The following is a 15,146-nucleotide window of genomic DNA, read 5'->3' as shown; positions in this document are numbered from 1 at the left end:
TCACACTTGCAATTTTTTTTTTATAAACAGCAATAAACAATCTCCCACTGGCCAATTAAAAGGGAGAAAGACCCGTCAGCACCAAAGTCTGACACAAGGCCATCTTTATTAATTTCTTTATTCAGTGTTTGCTGTTTCAAAACTTGGTGCAGCTAGCCTCAGTGGTTGCGGGAGGGTTGGGGTTGAAAAAGCTTCTCCGCATACTGTTCCAAAACACCTCAGTCCTGACTTGAAGGACAACACCTGCCAGTTAGAGAAGCTTTAGACAGCCTTGCCTCTTTGCTGCATCTTGTTTGGTGGTTTGTAAAACCGGGTCATATTTACACAGGAAGCAAACAGCGCCAATTGCTTCCTGCACAATACTTCATGTTTCTTTTACGGCGTACTGTGGCATGTTTGGGGATTTCAATAGGTACCTCTCACTTTACTATATTAATATTCTGCAAGACAATTACTCAATTTATTTTAAATGTAAACCAAAAAAGACATAACATGTATAACATGACTAAGACTGTTCAGCAACCAGAATTCTCAACAACATTAGACTTGTGTTTTAAACATACTTTTACTGTTGCTCTTAAAAATTATTCAGCATAATATATATATTATCTACAGCCGAATGGAAGCAAACCAATTCAATTTGACTACAGCAGATTTCGAGTTGTCCTTTTGATGTGCATCTTTGACAACTCCAGTTGTTGCAGTGGATGGGGTGCAGTACATGGTTGCTTTGGCATGACAATTGGTTGCAAAGTCAAGCCCCAGCAGAGTGACAGACTGTTCCTGGATTATTCTGATCATTGCAGCTGGGATATAACCGAAACATCTTCTCATATTCTGTCATTTTGCTTTGCTGCTGAGATGCTTGAATGACAACAAAAAAAAGCCAATTGTTTATGCCTCAGCAGCAACAATTACATGAGCCTAAAGTGCTAATTCCAAAGTATTACATCAGTGCAAAATCCCATTGATTCTGCTGACACAGGTTTTTTGAAACAACGTTATATAGAGTGTATGGTGTAACAATTATCACTATGCTATAATAGACATAGCAACCATTCTAGTAACCAAGGAAAAGAGAGGATCCCATTTTAAGAACTACTTTCAGCTGTTGCACACACTAACATCTGATGTCAGCTTAGCCCTTCCACTGTGGAAAAGGTACAGTGGTTGTGGGATATACAGCATATCCAACCCACAGGACATGTCACAGAGCCATATTTATGCTTGTGGAGACTGACTTTCCTATAAAAAGAAAAGAAACTCAGAGGCCACAATTAATCTAATAAATCAACCATATGCTACAGCAGGGACTTTAAGTCTTAGAGCATGTCCATTTCTTTGCTTTTTCAACCCATCCTACTTTCTAAAGGACATAGAAATGCGTACATGCAGTTTCTCGTAATTGTATTACTACTTCTTATCTAATCATATAGCTTTTTTAATATTTAGAACCTTCTTTTTTGTCTGGTTATATAGAGCTTATATAGACCTTAAGGCAGTGTGATACCTTTTTGGGCTGCCAACCACTGACGATGTAGTGAATCACTATAAAACTTTATAAAGAAACATTTTGTTTGTACACAAAAGCTATTGATCTATAGAGAGGAATCTGCATTATGTACCCACTTGTTCCTTTGATTCTATAATTATTAATAATTGTGCAAATTTCTGAAAACACACATGACAATTAATTAAAATCATCACTAGTGTTTTATGAGATAACATAACATAAGATAACTTAAAATGTGCCCTCTCTGTTTCACAAGGAAATCATCGTCAAAAATATTTTTTTAAACAACACAAAAGAATTCAAAAAATAAAATATAAATTTAAAAATATAAGAAGGTAACAGATTGTCACTGGTTACAAAGAAATTACAGACAAGTTTACATCAATAATGAGACTTATATTCTAATTGCTCTATTATTCTTAACTCATCTCAGGCCCCGTACTGTATATCTTACAAAGTAAGTAATTCACCTTGGTTTATACAGTAGTTTCTTCATTTTTCCTCTGGTGTCCTTATATTAAACATTTTGTGTGTACCAGTTCACTTGCTCTGCAAATGATTTGCTCTTCTCTACCTTCTCTCAGATACTGTATATTAGAACACCATAAAAAAGGCTTGGCAGTCATTCAAGGACCTCATCTAGCCACTTCTTGATGGAAGCCAGGGCATCAGCTTCTACAATACGGCTGAGCAGCTTAGTCCATACACCTACAACCCTTTGGGTAAAGAAAGGGCTTTCCATTTTCGGTTTTAAAAGCAATTTCACTTTGTTTCCAACTACATTATTCATGTTTGCAATTTTCCAAAAGAAGACTCAAATGGAGCCTAAATACTTAGGGTAATACTTACCTAAAGACTTTATCCTTTATTGTAAACAGAGAATTTGAATTAAATGAAAAGCCTTTAAATGTAAGAATTATATTTCATAAAGAATATGTACAAATCTGAGTATACAGTATAGGCTTGAGATGCCACCAGAATGCTCATATTCTGAATATACCTGTACATACACTAGATAAAATGTTGTCTTCAAAATCAAGCACTTTTTTTAGGGATACAAAATGGCCTTTATAAGGAAAACATACAGTATGGAGATGGAGAAATAATGACAACTAAGCATTTTAACAAGTTGTGCTGAGGAAGGACTGTGATGAATATTATTACCTGCATTCATATTAAATTATGGTGCAGAGATCCTGACTTTGATTCTTCACAACTGAAGTGAAAACTATTTTTTAAATTCCAAATCTGAAATTCACACAGGAAAAGGGATGGATAGATTCTAGAAAAAAGCTGTTGCTGTGTGTCCGCTGTACTGCTTATTAAATAATTTCTTTATCCTTTAAGGGAAGACAACACTCAATCCCCAGACTTTTTACCGTTTCCTAAAATATGTAACAATTCCAATAAATAGAAAACATTTCTGAAATCACAGCATAGAAGTTTGTGATCATGATCACTGCATGCATTTTTTCTTTATAAGACATGAAATCCAACAAAGGGGCTGTTTGTGTCTATAATGCAGCATCAAAATATCATTACAAAGTCATTAAGAGTATACTACAAGGGCATAGTCAAAACATAATAGTGTGCAATAAAAACGTACAGCATGAAACAACTGTCATGAAACACCTTAAGCCTCTTCAAATCATTTAATGCTCATCTAACCCCCAAAAACAGTTCTGAAGCAAAAGCCCAGACTTTTATAAACATCTGCTATTGATTACAATATGTCTTTAATGGACAACATCACAGACAGCACAAAGTGAACACCAGTTCTGTTTTTCAGCCTCAATCTAGACCTCAATCTGATATTGCATTTAACTCAATCAGGGAATGGTTCAATCAGGAAACATACAATATGAAGTTGATGCATTACTGAAAATTGGACCCCTTTTGAAAGCTACTTCTCAGCAAGCACTGAGTGCTGTAGTTTAAAGTACCTTTACCAAGACAGGTTTTAGTTTAATCCTTTTAACAATATGATACACACTTTTATTGCATACAAAAAGACGATGTTTGATGTTCCTTTATCAAAGAGAAAAAAATTTAATAAATATATAATTTATACTGTACTTTCAGACTAATTCTGATCAATCTGGGCCAAACTCTGAAATGGTACTTGCGATTTTTAACTCTACCATGGCCCACATTTTGAATCATTTTAGCAGCCCCCTGGGGATGCAGAAATGTGCATATGATCAGCAGATGAAGACCTAGATTCAGCTGTTCTACAATCTGGACCACATAAGATAAAGGTGTCTTTCTCCTTGTCTGCTGTTCAAGTGTTTTTGTCAACTTGAAAATGCAGAAAAGTCTCAAAAAAGTGAAGGCAGGGTGACAAGCCGGATCTCCACCTTCTCCTTTGATTCAACTCCACCACTGTTCCCAAACCAAACCCCAAAAGGCACCACAAAACACAATTACAAAACTCCAAACCTGTCAGACTGTACTGAATCATCAAAAGACGACAACCGCCCAACTGCACTCAGACTTGGGGATTACACAGCAAGCCCCCACGCCCTTCTCCAATGATGCCACCTGATGAAATCATTTAAATCCAAATCAACACTCTGATGACCATCTCCCCGCACAATCGGACTCCCCAGAAACTGGATCGGGAGGTTTGCCTGGTGCCGTGCCCCCGGCCAATAATCTCCGGCACTGCCCAGCAGTGTCGTGAGCTCCGCCGCGGATACGGCCTCTTACCTGACTTGCCGGTGGGGCTGCCTCTTGGCCTCCTCCCCCAGTCGGTTCAGAGAGGGCGAGCGGCTGCGGGGACCCCTGGCGCCACCCCCGACTGTCTTTACAGTGCCATTGGGGTTGTTCTGCATCTGCTGAAGCAATTGTGGCGAAAGGCTGCGGTGTGAAGAGGGAGCGGAGGCGGCCGGCCAGTCGGGGAGGTTGTTGATGTTCAGGTTGTTGTCGCTGTTGGAGCGCAGCAGGACCCGGGGGGCTGCAAGCGTGCTCTGGGGTCCTCTGCGCCGGTTGGAGTATGTCGGTGCCTCTCGGAAAGGCACTGAAACAGACATCCACAGGAAGAGGAGGTACATTAGCACTCAGGATGATGGGAAGAGCCAATACTATACATACAGTGTAACAGAAGACATCCATGATCAGGATGTTGGAAGACTCAATACCATTGAAACCAGTCACTCCAGTGCTTTATTTGCATGATCCTCAAGTGTCATCCCGTGTCTTGGCAGAACGATCAATTACCCAAAAGCAAGACATGTTTATGTGCGTGTCCAGTCATAGTGGTGTCAATCCAATATAACTGATACAATCTGCACATGAAAGTTCAACTTTTGCAGTTTGATTTGAAACATCAAGACTGTTAAAGGCTTAGATGCTGTTCAAGGACCAAAACCCACTGGGGTTTTTCATTTATGGAATTCGGACTTTACAGTGATGACACATAAAAACTGTTGGGGAAAAACAAATTTGCATTCATTTCTACCATGTGTCCTAAATGCTAAAGAAAAAAATACCCTCGTCATGTTTTTCAACATGGTCTGTAATTTTACCAGGGATTAACGGCTCCATTGGTTCTGATGTCCTCACATGGTACCCATTGTAAATGAAAGAAGTGATTAAATGTGCTCCTTCTAATAGAGATTAAGGTTTCATGAGAAATCTTAAATGCTGGATATAGAGAAATTTGATACACAATCTATTCAAAGAAAAGGTATATGGCAATTCTTTTTCATGGAATCAAATTCTCATAATACTTTTTCTTCACTTGACCATAATTTTATTCTAGTGAACACTTAACAGAAGTGTCTGCTTACAGGTCAAGCACCTGGGTATTGGTCTGTTTTGGTTGAATTAAAGAATGGTTACGGGAACCATTCTGCTGATCATTTTTATGGAAACCATTGTGAAAAATAAGCATTTTTTACAAAAAGCCTCATTTACTACAAAACATATTCATTAAGTGCCATATACTGTATTTTGTTATTAATTCAGAGCAGGGGTGCTGATTGTATTACTTGTCTGTAACAATATAAATACTTGTTGTGGCCAGGCAAGAGTCATTTTCTTTGATCCAACTTAAAAAAACAATCCTCCACGTTCTTCAAAGCTACACAATGCAACAGGAGCAAACTAACAACAAACGCTAAGTATCTCTTAATTGCTCTGCAGATCCACAACAGCTGAAGGAAGGAAGGAAGATCGGTTATCTGAAGTTACTACTGATGCAGATGCTGTCAACTTCAACGTAACTTTGATGTTGACTTTGGTAACCTGGAGGTACAGTATGCAGAAGGGAGAGCAAAAATTGTTGAACTTGCATGAACTTGAGAAAGCTCTTCCCCCTAACAATGATACTGCAACTGTGAGACAGACAATGTCACATGTACAGTAGAAGCATGCACAGGCGCACACCTAATAATGTTTATTAGAATCTCAAACGAGCAACCAACTGCACCATGCACATATCAGTGCTTCCAGTTCCCTTGTGAAATAAGCACTACACTGTTTCCGAGAACAGAGCGCTTGAACCATGCAAATCATTACAGTTGGTCAGTTGCCCTGAGACAGGACAAATAAGTTAGGGAGCACCTGCTTGATTACAATACATTACAGCACATTAGGCTTTCATGAGAAGCAGAAGGGGCCCAACAAATTTAATGCAAATGTGGAGAAAAAGGGCAAAACAACCACAAAAAAATGTCAAAATCAAAAGCATTAATCGCACTGTAAAAGCAATTGTCACACAGGATTCTTATACAAGTTATTTTGTGGGATATATTTTTTTCATTAAAAACAGTGTGTGTTATGCAACAGTGGGATTTAATCAGTGTAATCTATATTATTTCTTTGCCTAGCAGATATGCAGATTAAAACAGCCATCTTATTACTTCACTGGCTCTAATCCTAAACCTTAAAATTTCCTTTAACAGTATACAAATTCTATTGTTTTTTTAAAGAATTTACATATTAAAATGTTAATTAAACATTTGGGGAGAATAAAAAACACAATAGGATGATTGCAATGTCTTATACAGTATGTGTCCAGAGTCTTTTGAGATTTTAATTTCTAGTCAATTTAATGAATGGGGAAGTAACACAGGGTTAAAACAACAACTGGTTCACATGGAAAATTGATTAATATTCCACCCAGCAGAGCTGCCGGTTTTTTTAGAATGTCAGAGAAATGTAAGTGGGTGTCTTTCCTCCACTGCGAATTGTAGAAGAGATATATTTATATCTGTTTTCCATTATATAGCAGCGTAATGAGATATTACACACTGAGACATATTTTGCAAACCAAAAACTTTAAAACAAATCGCCACACATCACCTAACACGCCACGATACTGTAAATTTGAAAAATGTTTGGCAGATCTTTATAATTTACTAGCAAATTAAATACTCTCAATAATACTCTCATCAGCAACGAAAAAATTAAAGTTGTGATTTTGTGCATTAGTTTCAAAAGGCAACAGTATCTTTCTTAAAACATGTTTTATATAATTGAGTTGGGCATCTTTGTTTTCAGGGGAATATACAGATTCAGACCAATATTTTTTTTAAATCGCAATTCATCAGAAACTACAAATGAGAAAGTAGTTTTCATATAAAAAACAAGGCAATGGAATAAAAAGATGAACATCTAGTAAACCAGTATACAAATGTTACAAAAGCACACCAGTTCAAATACACAGAATAATTAAATGTTAACTTTCAGTGTCTGTAATAATTGTTATAGCATGCTATTCATAGAAACAAACTACAGTCTAAAACCACTTCAGAACTGAAGAACAGAAGTAGTCTAACAGCAAACAGAAAATACATGAGCATCATTAAAATCACAACATCAAAAAGAATAACATTCACACATCCAAACATCAAGTCCCATTCTTGAATGCAAAATATTCTCCCTCTTACCTTCTTTCTTTGTTAAGGCATTCAACAAAGACTTCATTTTCCCTCTTTCCCTACTTTAACTCCAATTCCCTCATTATAATTTCTTTGCGCACAGGACAAAGGAAACAAACAAATGAAAAGACTCCCCCAGTTTCTCTGTGACTTAGCTGCCTGCACCCTAAAAAAACCCAGCAGGTTCTTGGGCACTGAGTAATGGCAAACATTGCTAGGCACGCAGCACCCAGCGTTCTGGTGACAAAGCCCACCCCACATAATGCTGTCTGTCAGCTGGGGAGCCGACTGTGAGAACAGACTAAAGCTGTTCAAAAAAACCCTTCTCACAGTATCAGTCATGTGAATGCTACCAGCACACTCTTCTTTAACATGATTCTCCTGTGGTATTACTACCGTTACCAGATTCAGAAGGAGGGAGATACAATAACATAGGCAATAAGACCCCTAAACATTTACTTCTCCCACTGCTACTATTAAATTTCTTATTAATATTATGAGCTGTGTAGATTTCATTACTGTTTTTGTAATGGTTGCTATGTTTGTTATTGAAAATTATGATCCTAAGAACAGTTATAAGAAAAAAAATGTTATTCATCAAACAGTTCTTTAAGTAAAACTGTCCATTAAAAATTAATTTAACAATAAATTTGACCCCAGAGCATTAAATAATCCAGATATTGAGGATAAAAACATTAAAATGTGTTATGGCACTTTTTTATCTTTACAGGCATAAATTAAGCACTTCAAAAGAGAACAGTTTTAAAACTGTATTTTAACCCTTCCTTCCCAAGAAACAGCTGTTTGAGAAACAAATCTACTGTGTTGCTAGGCAACAGCAGAACGGTTGTCTAAATCCGTCATAGCATGTTGTTTTGTTGAGTCTTTGGCTTTCAATTTATTCATTTCTTTTACTATGTCTTCAGCTACGTAAGTAACAATTCTAGTGTTAAAGTTTTATTGAATTTATGAATTCATATTAACTGGATTCAGCTGACAGGAAAACAGGCATTATTTGCGTACTATATGTACAGTAAGTTATTAAACTAATGGGGAAAAGTTCAGCAGCATTGTGTTTCCAATGAACAATAAAGAGAAGCTAGGAATATAATGAAATCATAACATACTTAAATAATTCGAATTATGTTTCCCATTAAGTTACAGTATGTTTTAATATGTTTTAGCATGAATAAGAAAGATTAGTCATTATTTGGGTGGTGTGATGAAACCTTCCTAAATTCAGATACTGGATTTTATTTTTGGACCTCACTGGAGTGACACATACAGGCAGTAAAAACAAATGTTCCATCTGATGCGTGTATTCAAAACAGAGCTTGGCGTTTCTGAAATAGCTTAACTCTTCAGATTTAAAAGGAAAAAATGTTTTCAGTTTACAACAAATCTTTCCTCACGTAACAGAAAGTCATACTTTTGGATCATAACTCCCAAATATTTGTCTTCTTTCTACCCTTTGTACCTGTATTTATGACCTACAGTACAGGTACAATCTTTCATCACAAATGTTACTAATTAGCATCCCACTTCAAAACCGATGAGAAAGAAATACAGGTCATGAAGATATAGACAATAGAGGTACCTGGACCTACAGTACTGTGAGTACAGAAAATATTGTAAAATTTTTCTTTGAAAACATGCATACTGTTTCTTGTTCTTTTTCTTACACAATGCTGTGTGCATAAAAGTACTTCTTCACCCTTGGATTAAAGGATGATCAATAATGGAAAGTACTGTAAATGTAATTGTTAGCTGTCTGGGAACAGGACTCCAGAAATATGCTCATTTATGCTCATAAAACTCATTACCAAGCAACTTGTATAATGTATTTAATCGCTACATTTGAGCTTCCTGCTCAACACAAAAATTCCAGTATACTGCAAAGAACAAAGCTTCACCCCCAAAAAACAAAAAAAATGTTTTTTACGAAGTATAAAAGGGCAAATGGAGAGTTCAGAGAAGAAAATAGATTTCCAGGATTTCTTGTTTCTTTTCAATCAGAAAATGTAAATCTCTTAACAACAAGCATGCATTTGTGTAGTGTTTTTTGAAAAATAGTTTGCCAGAATAATCATGGAAGTCCATCTATTAAATAATGAACAAACCCAAAGTGAAAAATTGTTCAATAGCAAGCCCTAATGGTAACAAACTGCAGCAAATATTATTAAATCACTATTAAATGCAATTTACAAAAAATAAACTTAAATACAAGGAAGCAGAATCTGTCAACTTCATTCATATTTTTTACATGAAAAATATGAATTATATCATGATATTCAATTACTGCAAAATCTGTAATATACCCCAAGGTACACATTGTAACACAGATATTCATATAAATAAGATTAAATCCTGTTCTATTTGTAATATAAATGTATTAAGCACCAATAAAATTTCACAATGTGGTCAAGATTTTCAACAACATGCACTGCTTTCTCAAAAAGACATGAATAATTCACAATACAGAAAGTGGCAGCATGATAGTGAGGCAGTCTGCACTGCTAGCTCACAACTCTTTGAGTCCTGAGCTCGATCCTGAACAGGGATGGCTTTCTCCCTAGAGTCTGTATGTATATCACAGGTCATGCATACTTCCACCAGGTCCCCCACTTATTATAAACCTTCTGCAGACTTGCTGGCTAGGTTAATTGGGGTCTTTAAATTGTCCCTGATTCTGATAGCCCAGGTATCTTGATCAATGTTTAGCCCTTCTTCCAGTTCCAGCACAGGTATAGGCTGTGGATTGATCTTAACCCTTGGGAAGAAGTAGCTTTCTGATAATGGATGGATGGGTCTTGTATTGATGTATTGTCAGGAATTACTGTAGTGTGCTGTTTTTGATTTCAGCAGATCAGCAGTTTTTTCCAATAACATTTACAAAACCTTAAACTCCTCTTTTAGTCATAATTACTTGAGGCAGTGAATATGAGAATGTACAGGATATTTCCTATTTCATGTCTTATCTTCAAACTAACTCTTTATTTACTTAGCACAAGATGTCAGAGGTACAGAATTTGTACTTCATAATTACCTACAGTTTTTCACTCAATTGAGAATATTTCACTTGCTCTCAAATGTAATATTTACTTAAGGCACTCATGAAATAAGTTTTGTATTAAAACACCTGAAAGGAACCCTTCAGTTGAGTTTGATATTCTTCGATAATTGTTTTACCTGTGGTTCTGATGATGGATTATATAGTCTGAGATAAACCACAGTTTGGGCATGTGTTCCTGAGTGAAATGTGTGGTCCTGGTTGTTCATATGGTCCTAAACATGCTCTTTCTGACCTCCATTGTCATCTCATCTTCTATCTTAGTTATGATAGTCATCCACAAATCAGCATCTTCGTGCTGGCATAGAGGACATTTTTTCTCTCATCCTTTGAGTACATGGTGGTGGTGGAGGGGAGTCCCCATTACCTGTAAGGCACTTTGAGTGGAGTGTCCAGAAAGGCGCTATATTATTATTATACAGTATACTGTCAATCTGGAGCTGTACGTGCTGATGATATGGTTGGCCTAGCAAAGCTGATCATTACTTCCACATTTCATGATTCTTGCCTTCATGCTTGTTATGTTTTCTTGTGAGCTAACACAAATATTGGTTGGTCCATCTTCTGGCTGTATTTGAAGGTTATTGCACCGGCAGTGATAATGGCACTTCTCCAAACCCTTGAGTTGCCTTTTGTATATTTCAATAAAAAATTCTGCAAAGCTCCAGAGGGTAAGATGGAAATCATGACTGGCTTGAAAGGCATTTAACTTGGCTTTGGGCCTGATGTCACAATCTTCAAAACACCTCTTTCCTCAGGTACTGTAGCTAAAGATTGCATTAAACTGGATATTTAAATGTTTTAAAATCCCCAGAGCTTAAATTGGGAATACATGAGCTCCGGACTGATCTTCGTAGAGCTTGTAGATAGAACCTACCTATCAACAACCTGTCAAAAAACAGTCCAAAGTATGTTATACCTAAGTATTCTAAGCATTAAGTATCAATCCAATGTTCTTGAGGCTAAATACTTTAACTTCCATTGAGTAATTTAGCTCCACCCCACATGGGAGCTTCTTGGAGGTCAGAGTAAGGGATGTGAAAAACATCACCGTTGAGTGATCTTTTGTTGAGGCACTGCTTGAAGAGCACCCCATTAAAAAAAAGCAGAAGACATCACAGTAATAGGAATTTTTGATCAACTACAGCTCCTTCTGTGCCTTAATTACTGATGTGCACATCAGTCATGCTATGCCAGGAACTGACAACTGCTAGACCAACTTATCTGCTGTCTCCCAGTGAAAGTGAAAGTCCATTCTGGTAGGGGCATCATAGTGGTGTGTCATTCACTGCTAGTGTGAGATGTGGTCACTCAGTTAAGATACTCATTAATTCCAATACGAAAATCAGCAGATCTTTTAATTCAAATTGATGGCAATTTGATGAAGGCGTCATTCATTCCTGTAGACCACTCTAGAAAGAGGTATAGGCACTTCCTTGTACCATGAGCAGTTCCTATGTTTGCCAAGTCTTAAGCAGGGCACAAAAGTCAACATCATATTGCCAGTCTCAGGCGATTATTGCAGTAGAGCTGTCCATGAAGTCTCTGGGTTTGCAGGTCCCGATTTCTGACTGTGTTTTTTTACTACATTAAAGGTGATCCCATTGGACACAGAAATTCAGGCAGGAAAAGGTGAGGCTGGTGAAAGATTAGGTTTTGGGGCACTTTTTCCTTTTTCCATCTAGAGTGAGTTGAGGGGATTCTGATCCTTTTCCCCATTCACCTTAAATACCCAGATAACCTGTTGACAGCTTGGATGTAATACTGTACTACACAGTGTATATAATCACAGTTACCTTAGGTTGTGTACTTGCCAACAATACACACTCTCAGTGTCTCCCCAATGGCGATGTATCCAATTGAATCAAATTAGAACTAGATAGGTAACAGCAGAGTGTAACACAATATAATTCATCATTATAACTTCTATTATTAACTAACAACAATGTAACTTTCATCCAACATTGTTCTCAACTTCACCTTAAATTCACCTAATGAAGGGTCTGCATTTACTACAAAATCTTTTCAAAATCTTATTTGTTTATTGTACTTTAATTTTTGAGTACGAACATAATGACCTAATTAAGTCACATAGTTTTCAATTTTCTGTCCCCGCAAGGGCACATTGAAATTGAACAACTTTTTTTTTCATTAACTACTGCAAGAGAATTTCATATTGCGTATTGAAGGTCATTTTATATCAGCAGATGGGAAATCGCTGCATAAGATTTTCACCATGAAGGTGTTTAATGTGTTTAATTGCAAAAAGATTCTCAGCTTGTCTTTTAACCCACTTGCTTTCTGTACTCCACTGTCACTCTTTAGTTCTAAGAAAAGCCCTGTTCTGCCATTCACCGTGTGACAACTTAATAGGGAACATGTGTTTCACAGTCCCAAATATTTGCATGACATCACCTATACTGTATATAAGACATTTGGTCAGAACGAAACTCTAATGTGATCTAAAATCTGAGGTACAAACATTGTAAAAGTGAAGAAAGCAAAACAGTGTTCTTCTACAACAGCCGCCATCAGTAATGTCTTTCTGGTGTACAGTATGTACTCTAGTGTATGAACTCAAAGTTGGCTTTTTAAAAATTAACATTCCCTAAACTACAGTATATCTCTTCACCTATTTTCTGCAGAGCTGTAGCTCTTCCTCTAAGGGGAATACTAGGGTCAATCATCTGCATTTGAACACATGTTCATGCTTGGTTCTGTACCTCTCAGCCAAAGGCCTTCTCAAATTGCATTTACTGTACACAACATAGAGCAAAAATACCCTTTTAAATTCACATTCCTTTGTGTATCTGCTTCCAAGGGAAAAATCATGATGGTTTTGTAGTTAAAAGTTTGGAAAGTGCTTATTTAAATTATATGCTGTGTCCTTGTTCATAGCAAAACATCGTCTGTAAAATATGAAAACGTAGACATTAGATTTCAAGTTAAGATACCTGCCTTCCCATTCTCTCCAAGAGCTTTCTGAGGATAGAGTCTGGATTAGAGTGCCTATCTTATAATGTGTCCATGCAGTTTGTTTTTTCAATGCTCACATCACAGGGTTCAAGAAAAATAGACTTTCTACATTGAGACCAAGGATTACATTGAGCCCAAGTGTCTCAGGGAGACATTACTAGCTGACAACAGAATTCCCTTTGGGCAGGACCTTGCTATGATTCTGACAGATAGAACTTTAGATGCCAGATTTATGCAACAGTGATGTTAAGAAAAGGTAACCATACTTTGTACTGTCAAAAATATAACATTGTACGTTATGAAAAAAGCAACATTGCAATTAGCAATCACTACCTTCAAATAAGTTAAACCAATAAAAGCATAACCCAAACTAGAAGAAATATAAAAATATACTTCAAAGAATTTGTAATGATAGTGATTTTTATTTTATATAAATTCATATATTTAAAATGGATAATCTCAAATATATAAACATGACTTTTCCTTTCATAACACTTTTAATTCTAACAAAGAAACAAACAAGATTTCAACTTCTTGATTAGCCAATTGCCAAATAACACTGGACGCCATGGCAACCATTTGCTTCTAATTCAGGGAGCACATACTGTATTTACATACTTAAACTGTACATTGCCTTTGTGCCTCCGATACTGGTCACAAAGATGAAGGGAAGCCAAAAGCAAGTGGTTTCCACTGCAACAGCAGCAATATTAGATTCATATTGGTATATATTGAAATAAAATGTTCCAGTTCATTTGCAGGATCTGTAGTCCAAGTATATCTTTGCATACAGTATTGCACATTAGTGTAAAGTCCAGAACACCTGAAAGGACAGATGAAAGTTTCCTAAATGCTTTGCTTAAAAACTACTGTATAACTCTGGTTGAACTAGGGCCTAAGGATATGACTTTGACATTATTGTTTAATATAATGTCAGCGTCTGCTGCAAGAAAAACATGCATTGAAAAATCCAAAGATGAGAAAAATGATGACACAGGGATTTTCAGATGACATTTTAATCTCCAGCTCAATCTGTGTCTTTCACTAGAGAACACGCTGCTTTAATATTCTACAGATAAGAGTCAAATAGAATACTGCTTGGCCAAAATACTTCTAAGAAATGTAACTTAGGGTAGGTTTTAATCAATTTTAATCAATTAAAATAGGGCACAGTTCTATAAAAAATGTAATTTAAAAATGCACTTAATTCAGAAATTCAGAAGTGAATGGTACAACACTTCATTGTTTGCTGAAACAGGATTCTATGGAGATCTTAAACAGCTGGGATCCACTGTGTTTTACACTGTGCTATTCAGTCTCATTTCTTAAAGGGTGTATAATTATCTAAGTAGGTCAGCAGCACTAAATGCTGCAAACATCAAATGCAAATTTGGGATGAATTTTAACACTCTATAGGATGAAAAAAAACGCATGACATCATATCCTTCTAGGAAAATTTTATAAATCATACAATCTTACAAAATATGAATAATGCATATAAATTCTGAAGTAACTCTGTTTTACTCATGCCATTTTAACTAAACAGGAAAATTTGAAAATATTTTTATTTGAAATAGAATATATCCTGTCTGAGATTTAATTAAGAATAATGCTATAATGAAGAGATATACTTTGAATTTGTCCATTATTTTTTTTGTTTAAATCTTTCCAAATATTGTTCACTGTACTGTACACAAGAAAT

The 15,146-nt window shown here is 36.2% G+C and overlaps 1 protein-coding gene across 1 annotated transcript in view; it reads right to left on the bottom strand.

The window, feature by feature from the left end:
* The window catches only part of shank2b (SH3 and multiple ankyrin repeat domains 2b), a 139,067-nt gene that overhangs the window by 90,314 nt on the left and 33,607 nt on the right, over nucleotides 1-15,146 (bottom strand). The window contains exons 10-11 of the mRNA XM_088935195.1: nucleotides 12,759-12,761; nucleotides 4,223-4,532 (exon numbers count right to left, since the gene is read on the bottom strand). Coding sequence (XP_088791321.1) covers nucleotides 4,223-4,532; nucleotides 12,759-12,761 — 313 coding nt within the window. The remainder of the gene's footprint in view (nucleotides 1-4,222; nucleotides 4,533-12,758; nucleotides 12,762-15,146) is intronic.

This window comes from Atractosteus spatula, chromosome 16, assembly GCF_055471065.1.
Source record: "Atractosteus spatula isolate fAtrSpa1 chromosome 16, fAtrSpa1.hap1, whole genome shotgun sequence".
NCBI classification, from domain to species: domain Eukaryota; kingdom Metazoa; phylum Chordata; class Actinopteri; order Semionotiformes; family Lepisosteidae; genus Atractosteus; species Atractosteus spatula.
The sequence above is the reverse complement of the archived record's forward strand: the minus strand, read 5'-3'. Positions and strand labels throughout refer to the sequence as shown.